We start from the raw sequence: 14097 nt of genomic DNA on the forward strand, positions 1-14097 counted from the left end.
TTTCTGCCGCCTTGAAGAAGGAAAGAAATGGTGGGAAACCATAGGCTGGATATTTCTCTTTCAGAACAAATTTCAAGGGGTGGAGTTTAACTTAATCAAAGGCTGCTCAGAGTCAAATCTTGCATGCACTTGTTGGGTGCGGCGGAGTTCTCAACTCCAATTAGGTGCAGAATCGACATCAACACTTGGAATGAAACAAATTATTAATTTTAAAATAAGGGCATAAAGTCATTGAGTTTTTAAAGTACTTTCATTTTATTCACTAAACTTTTAAAACTTATATTACCATCACTAAACTTTCATTTAAACTCTTACTAAGTTATCATTCTTTTAAAATAAAAATAATTAGACCTTCCTCTAATGTTTGATCTTAGTTCTATTTCCGAGTCCAGTGACTGGGCCAAACCTATGGTGGGAAGTATCATAGCTCCCCAAAATTGTTATGTTCAATTATTTTTAGGTTCTTTATAATTTTAAGAATTTTATATAATAATTAGTTTATATATTTTATTTTATTATTATTTATATTTACCCATGAAATTTTATCCGGATAATTTGAAGATACCTTGAATGCATAGTTAATCAGCATCAAGTTATAAATGAAAACCAAAAAATATCGTATAAAAGGAGAGAGAGAGAGAGCAAAAAGGAAACAGAAGTAGTGAAGTGCAGTATTTTGTCATTTGAGAAGATGGGATTCGATTTTCTCTTCTTTTTCTGTTACGTAGATTCCTTTTTTCTCTTTACGATATACAATCGTTATAGTTCCATGCATGCACGTACAAGAGGAGGATGCTCGAGAATCAGCATTACGTGTTTACAAGTAAGGTGGACGAGGGCCAAGGTGAAAGTCAAGAAAATGAAATGATCGTATTATATTAAATTATTAAAGTTTTATATAAATATACTACAAGGTCTATTCGAAAGAGGAAATATCAGTTGGCCTTTACGGCTTACGAGAGGAGCCCCATTTTTGGACTTTCTATTTCACATGCTTGTGGGTTCCACCCTATCCTTCCGTCAAACCCATCTTACGCTTCAACATGAGATGATATGTGTGTGTATATATATATATTGTGTATTATTTTTATTCAAACTTTAATATTAGATCATCTAATATTTTTAAAAAATAATTTAAGTTTCTAAAAGTATAAAAAAATTGATTTTTTTAGAATGTGTTATCATGATCTCTTATTATATACTAATCGATATTTTTTTGAACAATTCTTACTTAGGGGATAGAGAAAATTAATTTTGCTCATAATAGATATTGAACTCACAATTAAAAAATATCAATTAAAATTTTTTAATCACGTACTCTAAAAATCGTTAACTATTCACTGACATTTTCATATGATAGGTTTGGATTCAGCTTCATAATTCTCACACATATTTTCACTTTATTTTTTATTCATAGGCCGTGTGAGGCTGTGAGCCATTAGACTAAATTTTCATATTTTTTTTTATTTCTTATGAAACCCTTTAATGCTTTGATCACAACAGCTTTGGGTTTGATATTCAATACAAAGTAATAAATATGAAAAGATGAGGTTGGTATTTGCATTAAATAGCATCCTCAATGGAAGATTAAGATTGCTACACTTCACCGCATTAACTTCCCTTTTCCTTTTGCAAATAAAAAAAGTCAGAAAATCATCATCATAATAATAAGACATTTTTTAATAAAATTTATGTTATTTAATTGACACTGCAACGTTCATTTGATTTAAGAATTGATCAAAATACTCGATGAAATTTATTTTAAAATTTCAAATTTTGGTTTAAGATTGTTTTTTGTTTTTGTAGTAGACTTAATTTATCATTTTCGTCTCTATAATATTTTCATATCAGTTTAACCCTTAAAATTATTTAATTGCATCATTTTATACCATAATCCTAATTTGAACCTTAAACCTTAAACGATAACCCCTAACCCTGAACAATAGTAAATATTTTAAACATTGATGCAATTGATCAACTTTGATGGCTAAATTAATACGAAAATATCATAAGAGCGAAAATGATAAATTGAATCTACTAAGAGGATATAAGTGACCCTTAGGGTGCATTTCGTTCACGAAATGTAAGATTACTAGGGAATAGGATTACTGTAAATGTTGTATTTTGTTGGCTTAGCAGGAATGTAAGATTACCATGTTTGGTTAAAGGAATAAAATATTATTGGAATATATATTTGATCAAATTGTCCTTATTATATATTTGTTTTTTAACAAGTTGGAAAATATTTATATATTTTCTTTAAAAAATTTAAATTCAAAAAATTTATAGATTTTTTTTTACAAAATTGAAAATATAAAAAGGTTTAATGAAAGGGTAAATTTTTATTTTAACCCCTGAACTTCATATAAAATTTTAATTATAGGTTTTTTTGTAAATCTAAAATAGTTTAAGGATAAATTTGTAATTTAACCTTCGTAGAATTTTTATTATTTAATGACAGAAGAAGGATATTTTTGAGAAAAAAATTAAGGGCATTTTAGTCCAAAATATTGGTAATCCAACAATACCTAAGGAAAGGGAGGTAATGACATTCCCGGTAATATACCCCAAAAAATCCACTATTGGTAATCTTACATTACCGGAAATGGGATTCCCGGGCTAACCAAACGGGGGAATGTAGATTTCATTCCCATAGGAATCCCTCATTCCTCCATCCAAACGCCCCCTTAAACCTAAAATTGTTTAGATGTAATATACTAGTTTTCGAGACGACTTAGTTTAATAATTATGAAATTATTAATTATATAGCAATGCACCACACTCATTAATTATTACACATAATATAATCATTAGAAATCTACTTGTTGCTAACAATAACTATATTCTTAGCCCACATTTGATAAATCCATGCCCATCATTAATAAAATAAATAATTTGAATTATATAAAATTTAGTTGCTAAAAGTGAGAAATATTTTCCCCCATATTTTACGAAACTAAAAATAAAACAAATAAACTATGAAGATGGGCTCTTCTTTCTAATAATTTTGGACTTTAAGCATTGGGTGAATCGAATCACGTTTCTTAAACTGGACTGACGGGCCTAACATCATGATGTGTGGTCCAGTAAGCAATGTTTAGCCCCAAAAATCTGTGGTAAACTTTGATCATTAATTGTTTTTGATTAATTGATCATTCATGCTCAGCCCCCAAAAATATTATAACATTAAGTTTAATTAAGTGATAAAATATATATAAATACGTAAATAAATATTTGTTTTAGGATATTTAACCTTAATGTTATCCCTAGTAAAGATGCACAACAAGTTTAATATGTAATTTATTGTTGTTGGTAGTAGTCTACAACATTACAAATTCACATTACTAAATTATATGTTGTTTAAATGATTTATAAACGATTTTTTATTTGAAAGATTAAGTTCATATGATTAACTCATATATCGTAAACATTATATATATATCACATATAATCAATATATTATAAACAATTTATATGTATCATATATAATACAAAGATAAAATATTTTAATTCAAAACGAAAGTATAATTTCCTTTATTTTTTTTCCTTCCCCTGCCATATTTTTCTAACAGTTGTTTTAAAATCCAAGGAAATTTCCCATGATGGATTATGTTTATAGATAACAAACTCTTATTTCAAAGGAAGATGAGGAGAAAGAAGAGAGAAGGAGAGTCGATATTTCAGCACCGTCAATGATACAATAATCTGTCAAATTTATTAATACGACGGCTTGTATTTTTCCATGGACAAATTGGCGACCGGCAGCTTGACTATGAAAATTGAGTTTTTAAAAATATGTTGGAATTAGCCTCGTTAGATTTGGTCTTCTGTAATAGTAATTGGGTGAAAACCTAATACTTTGATGTGCCGGTGGATCTGCGTACAGAGCATGGAAAGTGAAAAGAAAAAGAAGAACGTATATGAATTGTAGGCGATGAGACTCGGGAATCGGTGGGATAGTGGGTGCTGCTTTCATCACCCACCACCACCGACTTTTTCTTTTTCGGTGCGTTCCACTAAAAGGATCAACAAAGTACCTTTAACTGCCCTCGTCTTCAACAATGATGTCATAATTATATATTTCTTTTCCTTATTCTTTAGTTGTCTTTGGATATATATATATATTATGGATTGTGTGTTGATGGTTCAATCTTTTAATTTCATGGCCAGAATTAAACAATTATTATCGATATCTTTTTTGTTTTCAAATATTAATTTTATTTGTAAAACTAAAAAGAAAAAACTCATCGATAATATAATAAATGAGTATCCATATATATAGTTTCATCATTATTTCATGTCATGTCCTTGCATAATAAAAAAATGAAAGAAATAATTAATATTAATACTTCCAATGATTATTTCATAAAAATATAAAACATATTAGTAAGTGTCAAATGTAATGATAACACATAAAATATAATACAATTTTGATTCAAATCGTATACATTATATTATTAAAAATAATTACAAGCTCAAGTAAAAATAATAAAATAAACATATAAAATATTATAAGATTTATTAATAATAATTGAATTAGGAGGTCTAACTACATGATTACCAACACAAAACATGTTTGCAACATAATAATTACTGAAAACTCAAGTTGGATGTATTGATATTATCTGTATTACTTAGAGTTAAAGATTATAGATTATATGATTTAAGATATAAAGTTTATATTTAGAATTTTGAATATAAAATTAAGTTTAAAAATTAGGCTTTAAAATTATTTAATTGTGCGTCTAAATTTTAGATTATTTTATTTGTATGTCAAATAATTTCGTGTAGAAAAAAAAATGGTTGGTATATAGAAATGCATGTTTTGTTTTTTTACAAAATTTGCTTCAATTTAATCACTCCAAAAACCAAATCATGTAAACAAAGCATTAGATGGATAAGCAGTCCATAATGGAATCCCAGTAACCACAGCAAAATCTCTTGGTCCATCAATGGGAATTCCCATCCCAATACTTCCAGCTGAAGCAGCAGCCTGAGAAGAACAATCATGAAAAGGTTCTTTTAATCTCAAGTAGACATTAATAATCCCATTCTTCAACCCCTTGGGATCCATTAGCCGATAACTCAAATACCGCAAACAACTCTCCGGCGAGTACCCTCCGATGAAATCCGTCACCGGAATTCTCGCAAACCCCACGGTTTTTCCACCTCCCGAAGAGCCCTTGCAACTTTTGACTTGAAAGGTAATGAAGCGTGTTTGCATTGGCATTTCCATCACCAGTTTTTCGTTCCAAGTAGGGTAGCTCCCGCCTTCTCTGTCGATCTTGGTCGCCTTGTTGTTGAAAGCGTCGGTCGAAACGACCACGAAGGCGTTCTTCTTGACCGGTTTGTTGTGGATCCTCAGGTCTTCTGCAGACAATATTGTGATCTCCAGAGTGCGAGACTTGGTCTCCATTGTAACTAGCTAGTAAAAGAATAATAAAAGCAAAGCAAAAGCTGAATGAAATTTCAATGGAAACTCGAGATAAAAGAGTCGTTACGAAGAGTTATATACAGATATAGGAAGTTTAGTTTATAAGGAAGGCAGTGGAAGGAGAGAGGTTGCTTCACGTTTAGACTGGAAACCTAATTCAGACAATAACTATAATAAGGGTTTTATTGCTTCAGACACCTCAATCAAATATATCAAATTCTAAATCAGTCCTTAAATTTTAAATGGTTTTAAACAAATCAACAAAAATACCTAGTTGTAATCTTAGGCTTTAATAGCATATAGTATTTTTAAAATATATTGATTAAATTTTAAATATTTGTATAATTATCTCATAAATAATTTAGTTTGATGTACTAAAAACTATTTCTTAAATTTTAATAATACTCTTTCCTAATCTATCAAGTTATTTAAGTAATAAAAATATGTTTAAAATTATATTTCAAATATTATTTATATTAGATTTAGAGTGATATTCAATGTTTAAATTGACATCTAGACTGGTATAATAACATAATTGATAATATAATAATATTTTTAAGATTCCATTAAAACATTTTGAAGTATAACATCCACATAATAATAGTTGGAGATATTCAATTTTGGCGTGAGCCGCGGTTTTAATTTTCTACTATATTTTCTAGCCACCGTCGGCGTAAATTAAAAATTAAACATTCAACGATGGATTTTATGATTTAATACGGTAAAGGACGAATCCAATAATTTTAGTGATTAAAAATATTTGATTAAATATTGATTTTATATTTACTTTAAATTTATTATAAAAAAAGATTTAAAGACTATTTTTGTCTTTATAATATATACAATTTATCATTTTCACTTTTATAATATTTTTTGTTAGATTAAAATTCATAATTATGGACATATATTTTAAATGTGTTTTGTTATCATAAAATATGTCATAAATTAAGTGACCAATTATATTACAAAGTCATAAGATATTAGAAGTGTCATGAAAATAAAAGTGTAGATACTATTAAAATTGTATTTATGATTTGATGAGGGACATATTTATAAATACAAACAATAAATGTTTTTTAAATCAATTATATAAAGGAGTTATGGCCCCCAAGAAATAGATCATCGTAAGAGAATTTATACTTAAGAGAAATCTATCTTCTTGAAATATCACAACCAAAGATTCAAGGATTTCAACCTATAAATTAATTCATATACATTTATGTATCTAGTAATTTTATTTTTAATGATTTGACATGATTAGATCATGTTTGCTTTCATATTTATTATGATTTAATTAAAAAATTCATCAAATTAACCCTAGAAGTTGTTTAATTGTGTCATCATATACCGTTGATCATTATAAATAACAGAACCATTAATTTTTTGCATATGTGGACGCTAGCAATTTTTACCGTTAGTCAATATTATTGATGTGACTTGATGATGTGTCATTTATTTTAAAAAATAAATAGTAAAATATTTATTAAATATTTTAAAAAGATAAATAACAGGTCAGTAAATATTTTAAACATTTTATTATTTATCTTTTAATAAATGTCATGTTATTATTAATTTACGTCAACAATATTGAGTGACGTGAAAATTGCTAGCGACCACATACGCAAAAGACTAAGGATTATGTTAGTCAAAACAGTCAACGATATAGGATGATGCAATTAAATAATTTCGAGATCTAAATTGATACGAAAATATATATCATAGGGGCACAAATAATAAATTTAGTCTACTATAAAGGCAGAAGTAGTCCTTAAGCCAAAAAATTAATACGATAAAACACAAATCTTCCTATTTTAAACCTTAATTTAAATTTTATAAATATTTAGGTTGAAAGTAAGAAATAATGAATATGTTTGAGATAATTGAATTATAATTTAGAGATTATTAATACAATGATAATTTAAATCATATTTTAAGTAAGATTAAAACTTTACGTTTAACCTAATCATAAAAATGATATAACACAAATAAGTTGAAATGATCAGAAGAACCCTAAATGACTAAACTCAAGACTAGATGGTGAGTGTCCGACGGTCCGACGGATGATGGATGGAAACACAGCATTACTGCTAAAACAAGGGGAACTTTGAAGTCTTCTTCTTTCTAGCTCAACTCTGTCCATCAGATCAACGTGATCTGCACTTCTAGCTTAACCAGTTGTGTGTTTTATAAGTAGAGCTTCTGGTAATGCCCTCCTTGCGCTGTAAAAATGTTTACATTTCAATGCATGTTTCACAGTGTTTTGGAAAGGGAACAGAAACCGAAACTTTACGATGACCATGTCAACACAACTGTATTTGGATAAACTAAAGTTTGGATGAATCTTTGATGGACCTGTAGAGCCAATACCTCTTCCTAAACATCACCACTTTTGGAATATGTGCGTCAATGTGTTGTTTACGTATTATTGATCAATCTTGTAATTGGTTAATGAGCCATCTTGCTTTACCCTACATCATCGATAACACCTTCTCATGAATACGAAGAGGATGGCCTGCACCGTAGAAAAACAAAGAAAGCAAATTCAAACATTAAAAAGAAAACAAGGGGAAAAAACTTTGTCAATGCAAAAGGAGAAAAGCTGGAATCGTATATTCGGATTTATGACTTGGGATCACTCGATAATGATGTACAGTGAGCATGCTCAATCAACTGCAGAATTAATGATTGGGCTAATAAAATACTCACATGCATGTGTAAGGAGATTACAATTGCTGAAGCTTCTGGTGCAGACATTTTGTCCTCAGAAAGGGTAAAAATGAAGAAGCAAAAGCTGTAAAAATACAATCAATGGATATGTGCTAAAGGTAGCCTGGGTTTAAGAAAGTTGCAAGTATTGAATGAGACTTGTATTCTGCCATATATATGGCTGCGTTGACCTAGGCAGGGTCCTTGTGGGTCGCTTAAGCGCATACTTAAGTACCCAATAGTTGCCCTTTCATGCTTCAAGTAACAACAGCTGGTTCTCGAGGAAATTAATAAAGTTAAAAGAGAACCAGCTGTTCCATTTATTCATTTGCAAAGAGGATAAATTTTCTATAAAAATAGTATAAAAAAAAAAAATTGTTGCCCTTCGCCTAACCATATAGTGAGAATAATATAGAGAAAAATAGTGCACGTGGCTGAATCTGATTGATATTCTAAGGTGGACGAGCCGTGCAGTTATGTTGTTCGACGGTTAAAAAACGGTGTGACTGGTTAAATAAATAACCGGTTAAAATGTAGACCAGTTATGTTATATCATTTAACTGAAAATATTATCAAATACAATAACATATTAAGTAGCGCTTATATAATGTAATATGTAGCGCTTATTTAATAAAATAGGTTAATTACTTAATTTGTTATTATAACATATTAGTTAAACACCTAAAATATTACCAAGGATAACATAACCGGTTAATTACTGGAAATATTATTAAGCACAATAACATATTAGGTAGCGCTTATATAACGTAATAGGTAGCGCTTATATAATAAAATAGGTTAATTATTTAATTTGTTATTACAACATATTAGGTAAACGCCTAAAATGTTACCAATGATAACATAACCGGTTAATTACTGTAAATATTATCAAGCTCAATAACATATTAGGTGGCGCTCATATAACGTAATAAGTAGCGCTTATATAATAAAATATGTTAATTACTTAATTTGTTATTACAACATATTAGGTAAACGCTTAAAATGTTACCAATGATAACATAACCGGTTAATTACTGGAAACATTATCAAGCATAATAACATATTAGGTAGCGATTATATAACAAAATAGGTAATTACTTAAATTGTTATCAGTTATGATAAACTTACCTTAAGAATAAATGCTAACAAAATTTAAACTACTTATTACATTAAAATACCTACCGGTTTTTTAAGGTTGTTAATAATGTAAACGGTAAAAAAATAGGCGCTACCTATTACATTAAAATACCTATCGGTTTTTTTGAATGTTGCTAATAATGTAAACGGTAAAAAAAAATAGTACTACCTATTACATTAAAATACCTACCGGTTTTTTTTGAATGTTGCTAATAATGTAAACGAGAAAAAAAAATAGGCACTACCTATTACATTAAACTACCTACCGGATATGTTGAAAGTTTCGATTTCATTTAAATAAGTATTAACACTTTTGGAATTTAAAAGAAAAACAGTAATAGCACCTATAAAGTATCGATACTTTATAAAAATGTATCGATACTTTACAATATAAGATGTAAAAATATGATAAAACCAGTTTCATTATGATAAAACCGGTAAAGAGCTACCTAATATGTTGAAAGTATCGATACTTTATAAAAATGTATCGATACTTTACAATATAACAGGTAAAAATATGACAAAACCAATTTCATTATGACAAAACCGGTAAAGAGCTACCTGATATGTTGAAAGTATCGATACTTTATAAAAATATATCAATACTTTATAATATAACATGTAAAAATATGACAAAACCAATTTTATTATGACAAAACTGGTAAAGAACTACCTGATATGTTGAAAATATCGATCTTTTTTATAAAAATGTATCGATACTTTACAATATAACAGGTAAAAATATGACAAAATTAGTTTCATTATGACAAAACCAGTTTCATTATGACAAAACTGGTAAAGAGCTACCTGATATGTTGAAAGTATATATATTTTTTATAAAAATGTATCGATACTTTACAATATAACAAGTAAAAATATGACAAAACCAGTTTTATTATGACAAATCCGATAAAGAGCTACCTAATATGTTGAAAGTATAGATATTTTTTGTACATGTATCGATACTTTGTTGAAAGTTATGTAATTTATGTTTCAAAATTTTTAAATAGTGCTTCATGTTTTCCACCTACAATATTAATTTAATAATTTCATTTACACAAAAAATTATTTGATTGTTTATATATTTTATAAAATATTATTTAGAATTTAAATTTAACCATTTTAACAAAAAATAATAATAAATATGTAATATCTATATTTATTATTTTTAATTTAATAATAAAATATACCGTAACATAAAAATAAATCATTAGACGCATATAATTACTAAATTAATATCTTAAAACTCACTTAAAAGATAACCTTAAATTAATGTTTTTCACAGTGAAATAAGTATGAACACTTATATATATGTATCGATACTTACCGATAACCAAAGTTTATCAGTTACCAAATTTTTTAATAATTTTTCCTATTTTTTTTACCTAAAACATTATTAGTCTGTCAACATAATAGGTAGTCTTAAACCAAATTTATTAATATTAATGTATCTAGTAATACTATATATTAACAATATATTAATCTTATATTAGTCCGTATTTTCTGATACAACCCCGAACGAGCCTGATTCGTGCTTCCTGTACATCAAAGATAGAATACAAAGACTATAAGAAATTTTCCAAACGACCTTGCTCAATTCTAACCTGTAGAAGTGGACTGTAAGGAATCTCAAAAACCAGATCTCATCCAAGGGAAAACTCACAGTCCCTCCTCACTAATTATTTAATCCCCTTAGTTCCACCATTAAAGCTCTGCTTTAAATTCATTCCCTCTAATTTTTCCATTTTATCAAACTTCATCAAGATTCAAAGGTCCTAATTTTCATATCATCCCACCTCTTCCCTGCCTCTAAATTTCCACCCTTTATCCTTAAATTGATTTTGGTTTGATTATTTTTTTTTCTAAAAACATTGCAATTTGGATAGCAGAAGCGAGATAAATAGACACTTCAATGGCTCTAAGGAAACCTGGTTTGATTGCTTTGTTTGATGTTGATGGAACACTTACAGCTCCAAGAAAGGTTTGTAAATCTCTCTTTTTTTTAATCCTTAAATTCTAGTGATATGCTTTTTGAATTTTGGGTATGTTGAATTTAATTGAACGTGACATTCCTTTTAATGTATCTTTCATATAAATGGTATAGACGGCTACCCCTGAAATGCTGGAGTTCATGAAGGAACTGAGGAAGGTATTTGTTTTTTTATGATAACCCTTTTGATTCTCTTTTGTTAATTCTTTTAAAAAAAAGTGTCAATTTCATTTACAGAAATTACTCTGTTTTACTTTGGATTGAAGGTTGATTCTGTTGGAGTAGTGGGTGGATCTGACCTTAGTAAGATATCTGAACAACTTGGGAAATCAGGTTTGCTTTCAATTAGCTCTTCACATTGTTGTTTTCATTGTTCCTTGTTCCTTTAATGCCTATGATTATTAACCATAGTTTGCATTTTCTGAAAAAAAATGCAGTTATTAATGACTATGATTATGTATTTTCTGAAAATGGGCTTGTTGCTCATAAAGATGGGAGGCTAATTGACACTCAGGTATTATTACTCATAGCTGGCATGTTCTATTCATCCAACACCATATTTTCTTGTCATGTCATGTAAATTAAAGAGCTGATAACAAGTTTTTTCCCCTTCTGTTTCTTTAAGTTGATCTGCATTTCTTTAACTCGGTCTTCATTTCCTCTTTCTAGAGCTTGAAGTCATTTCTTGGAGAGGAGAAGCTGAAGGTCAGATTTGTTCCCCTCTTAGATATGATGGCTCTTCCATTTGACATCCGAAATAGATTGCATTAAGAAAAAGCTCGATTTATAGTATTGATAGGACTCCTTGATGTTTTTTAGGTGCTTGTAACTATGTTTGACTAACAATTATTGCAATAATCTCTTTGATCTTTATAGTCTTGTATATCTGAAGTGAAGAAGTGGGATGGATAGAGTATCAAATTTGAACATATTTTAAGTGGCGGGTGAAATATAGGCAGTAGTACTTTATTTGTTGAGAACTTGATGATGTATGCTATTTGTTCATTGATTGCAAATGATTGTGCAGGAATTTATAAACTTCACGCTGCATTATATTGCTGACTTGGATATCCCTAGAAAAAGGTGAGAAGAGTGGGAAAATGGTACAAATTCTCTTTATTCTTCTAATCATTCGAGATATCGTTTTTTCTTTGGTGACACTGGTGTAGGGGTACATTCATTGAATTCCGAAGTGGGATGCTCAACGTATCTCCAATCGGACGAAACTGCAGCCAAGAAGAAAGGGATGAATTCGAGAAGTATGACAAGGTATAAAATATTTAAAACCTTGATCTAAAAGACATGGAATCGGTAGTTTTAGGTGTGCATATGCTCAAACAAATCTAAATACTTGGTTTTCAGGTTCACAATATTCGGCCAAAAATGGTTTCTGTGCTTCGAGAAAAGTTTGCTCACCTTAACTTGACGTTTTCCATTGGAGGGCAAATAAGCTTTGATGTGAGTAATGCATATGGTTTGTGATTGAAAGTTTTAAATACCAAGAATTTCAAGAGGATTCATCGATTTTTTCTTGCTTCATTTTGCTTGTAATAGGTTTTCCCCAAGGGCTGGGACAAAACATACTGCTTGAGATATCTTGAAGATTTTCCAGAAATTCACTTCTTTGGCGACAAAACTTACAAGGTCCTTTAACTTACTGCATCATGCATGATTCATTGTATTCGTTTAGGTCCTTTAACTTCGTTTCGTATGCTCCTTTTTTTCACATGACTAATGGTCTTGCCCTGATGTTTTACGGTTAGGGAGGGAACGATCATGAAATTTATGAATCGGAGAGAACAGTGGGACACACAGGTAAGTTGTTATCTCAAACTGTTTACACATAGGTCTTCATTTGGGGTGATTAATGAGTTGAGTAGCTCAAACTCGACTCGGTAAAAACTCAACTCGGGTTAACTCGACTCGATAAGTTCGCGAGCAACTCATTAATATTTTTTTATTAATAATCTTAAAAAATTCTTTCATTTAAAAAATTACTAATTTACTAATAGATAATAGAAAAGATGATAAATTATAATCTATTAATTTTCTAATAAATAATAAAAAATATTAAATTATTAATTCATAATTATTATTTTACCACACCCAAAATCAAACCATAATTATTATTTTAATGTATTTGTGGATTGTTGCTTTGAAGTTTAGACTTTAAAATTGCTTCATACACTCTTTTGACAATTTTTGATTAGATTTATTAATTTATGTTTATATTAAGTTCTATATAGTATTAGTAGATTTTACCTATAGTTAAAAAAACAAGGTAAAAATTTCAGTGGGTTTAACGAGCAGCGAGCTTAATGAACAAGTTTTTTTTATTGAGCACGAGTTGGGAAAAATTTTAACAAGCTTAACGAGCAACAAGTCGAAAAATAAATTTTTGTAACAAGCACAAGTCGAGCATTATCTAATTCGCGATCGACTCGCTCGATAAGCATTCCTAGTGTTCATTGTTCAATGGTCTCAAAAGGCAATGATTTAATTTCAATTAACAATATCTTGATTTTGGTCATGCAGTTACGAGTCCTGATGATACAGTGCGGCAGTGCAAAGCTCTCTTCCTAAGCCACCCTTGAACACCACCGTTTTTCTTCTTGATGATACATATTTTTGTTCTCGTAGTATATGAGAAGAACAAGTGCCAAACCGCTGTTGGCTCAAGTATGTAGTTTTATATATAGTTGTCAAATTGGTTAAAATTTGCCTATTCAGAACCTGCAGAAATTATTGTGTCACGATTATTCTTTTTTACTACAATTCACTTTTGGACCTTTACTGTATTAAGGTTGCAGCAATTTATATCTTTTAGTAT

The 14097-nt window shown here is 29.1% G+C and overlaps 2 protein-coding genes across 2 annotated transcripts; one reads left to right on the forward strand and one right to left on the reverse strand.

Annotated features, from left to right (window-relative positions):
* Window positions 1–4858: 4858 nt before the first annotated feature.
* LOC120127427 (BON1-associated protein 2-like) lies at window positions 4859–5491 on the reverse strand. The gene has a single exon (XM_039145338.1). It carries the CDS (start codon window positions 5414–5416, stop codon window positions 4874–4876), a length of 543 nt encoding a protein of 180 aa, XP_039001269.1. The 5' UTR covers window positions 5417–5491; the 3' UTR covers window positions 4859–4873.
* Window positions 5492–10908: 5417 nt separating this feature from the next.
* On the forward strand, window positions 10909–14096 carry LOC120127426 (phosphomannomutase-like). The gene is made up of 12 exons (XM_039145337.1): window positions 10909–11049; window positions 11167–11258; window positions 11382–11426; window positions 11534–11600; window positions 11705–11781; window positions 11937–11972; window positions 12295–12350; window positions 12437–12536; window positions 12630–12725; window positions 12822–12911; window positions 13031–13082; window positions 13803–14096. Exons 2-12 carry the CDS (start codon window positions 11190–11192, stop codon window positions 13859–13861), a joined length of 747 nt encoding a protein of 248 aa, XP_039001268.1. The 5' UTR covers window positions 10909–11049; window positions 11167–11189; the 3' UTR covers window positions 13862–14096.
* Window position 14097: the final 1 nt, after the last annotated feature.

Source organism: Hibiscus syriacus, unplaced genomic scaffold, assembly GCF_006381635.1.
Source record: "Hibiscus syriacus cultivar Baekdansim isolate YM2019G1 unplaced genomic scaffold, ASM638163v2 tig00110467_pilon, whole genome shotgun sequence".
Lineage (NCBI taxonomy): Eukaryota > Viridiplantae > Streptophyta > Magnoliopsida > Malvales > Malvaceae > Hibiscus > Hibiscus syriacus.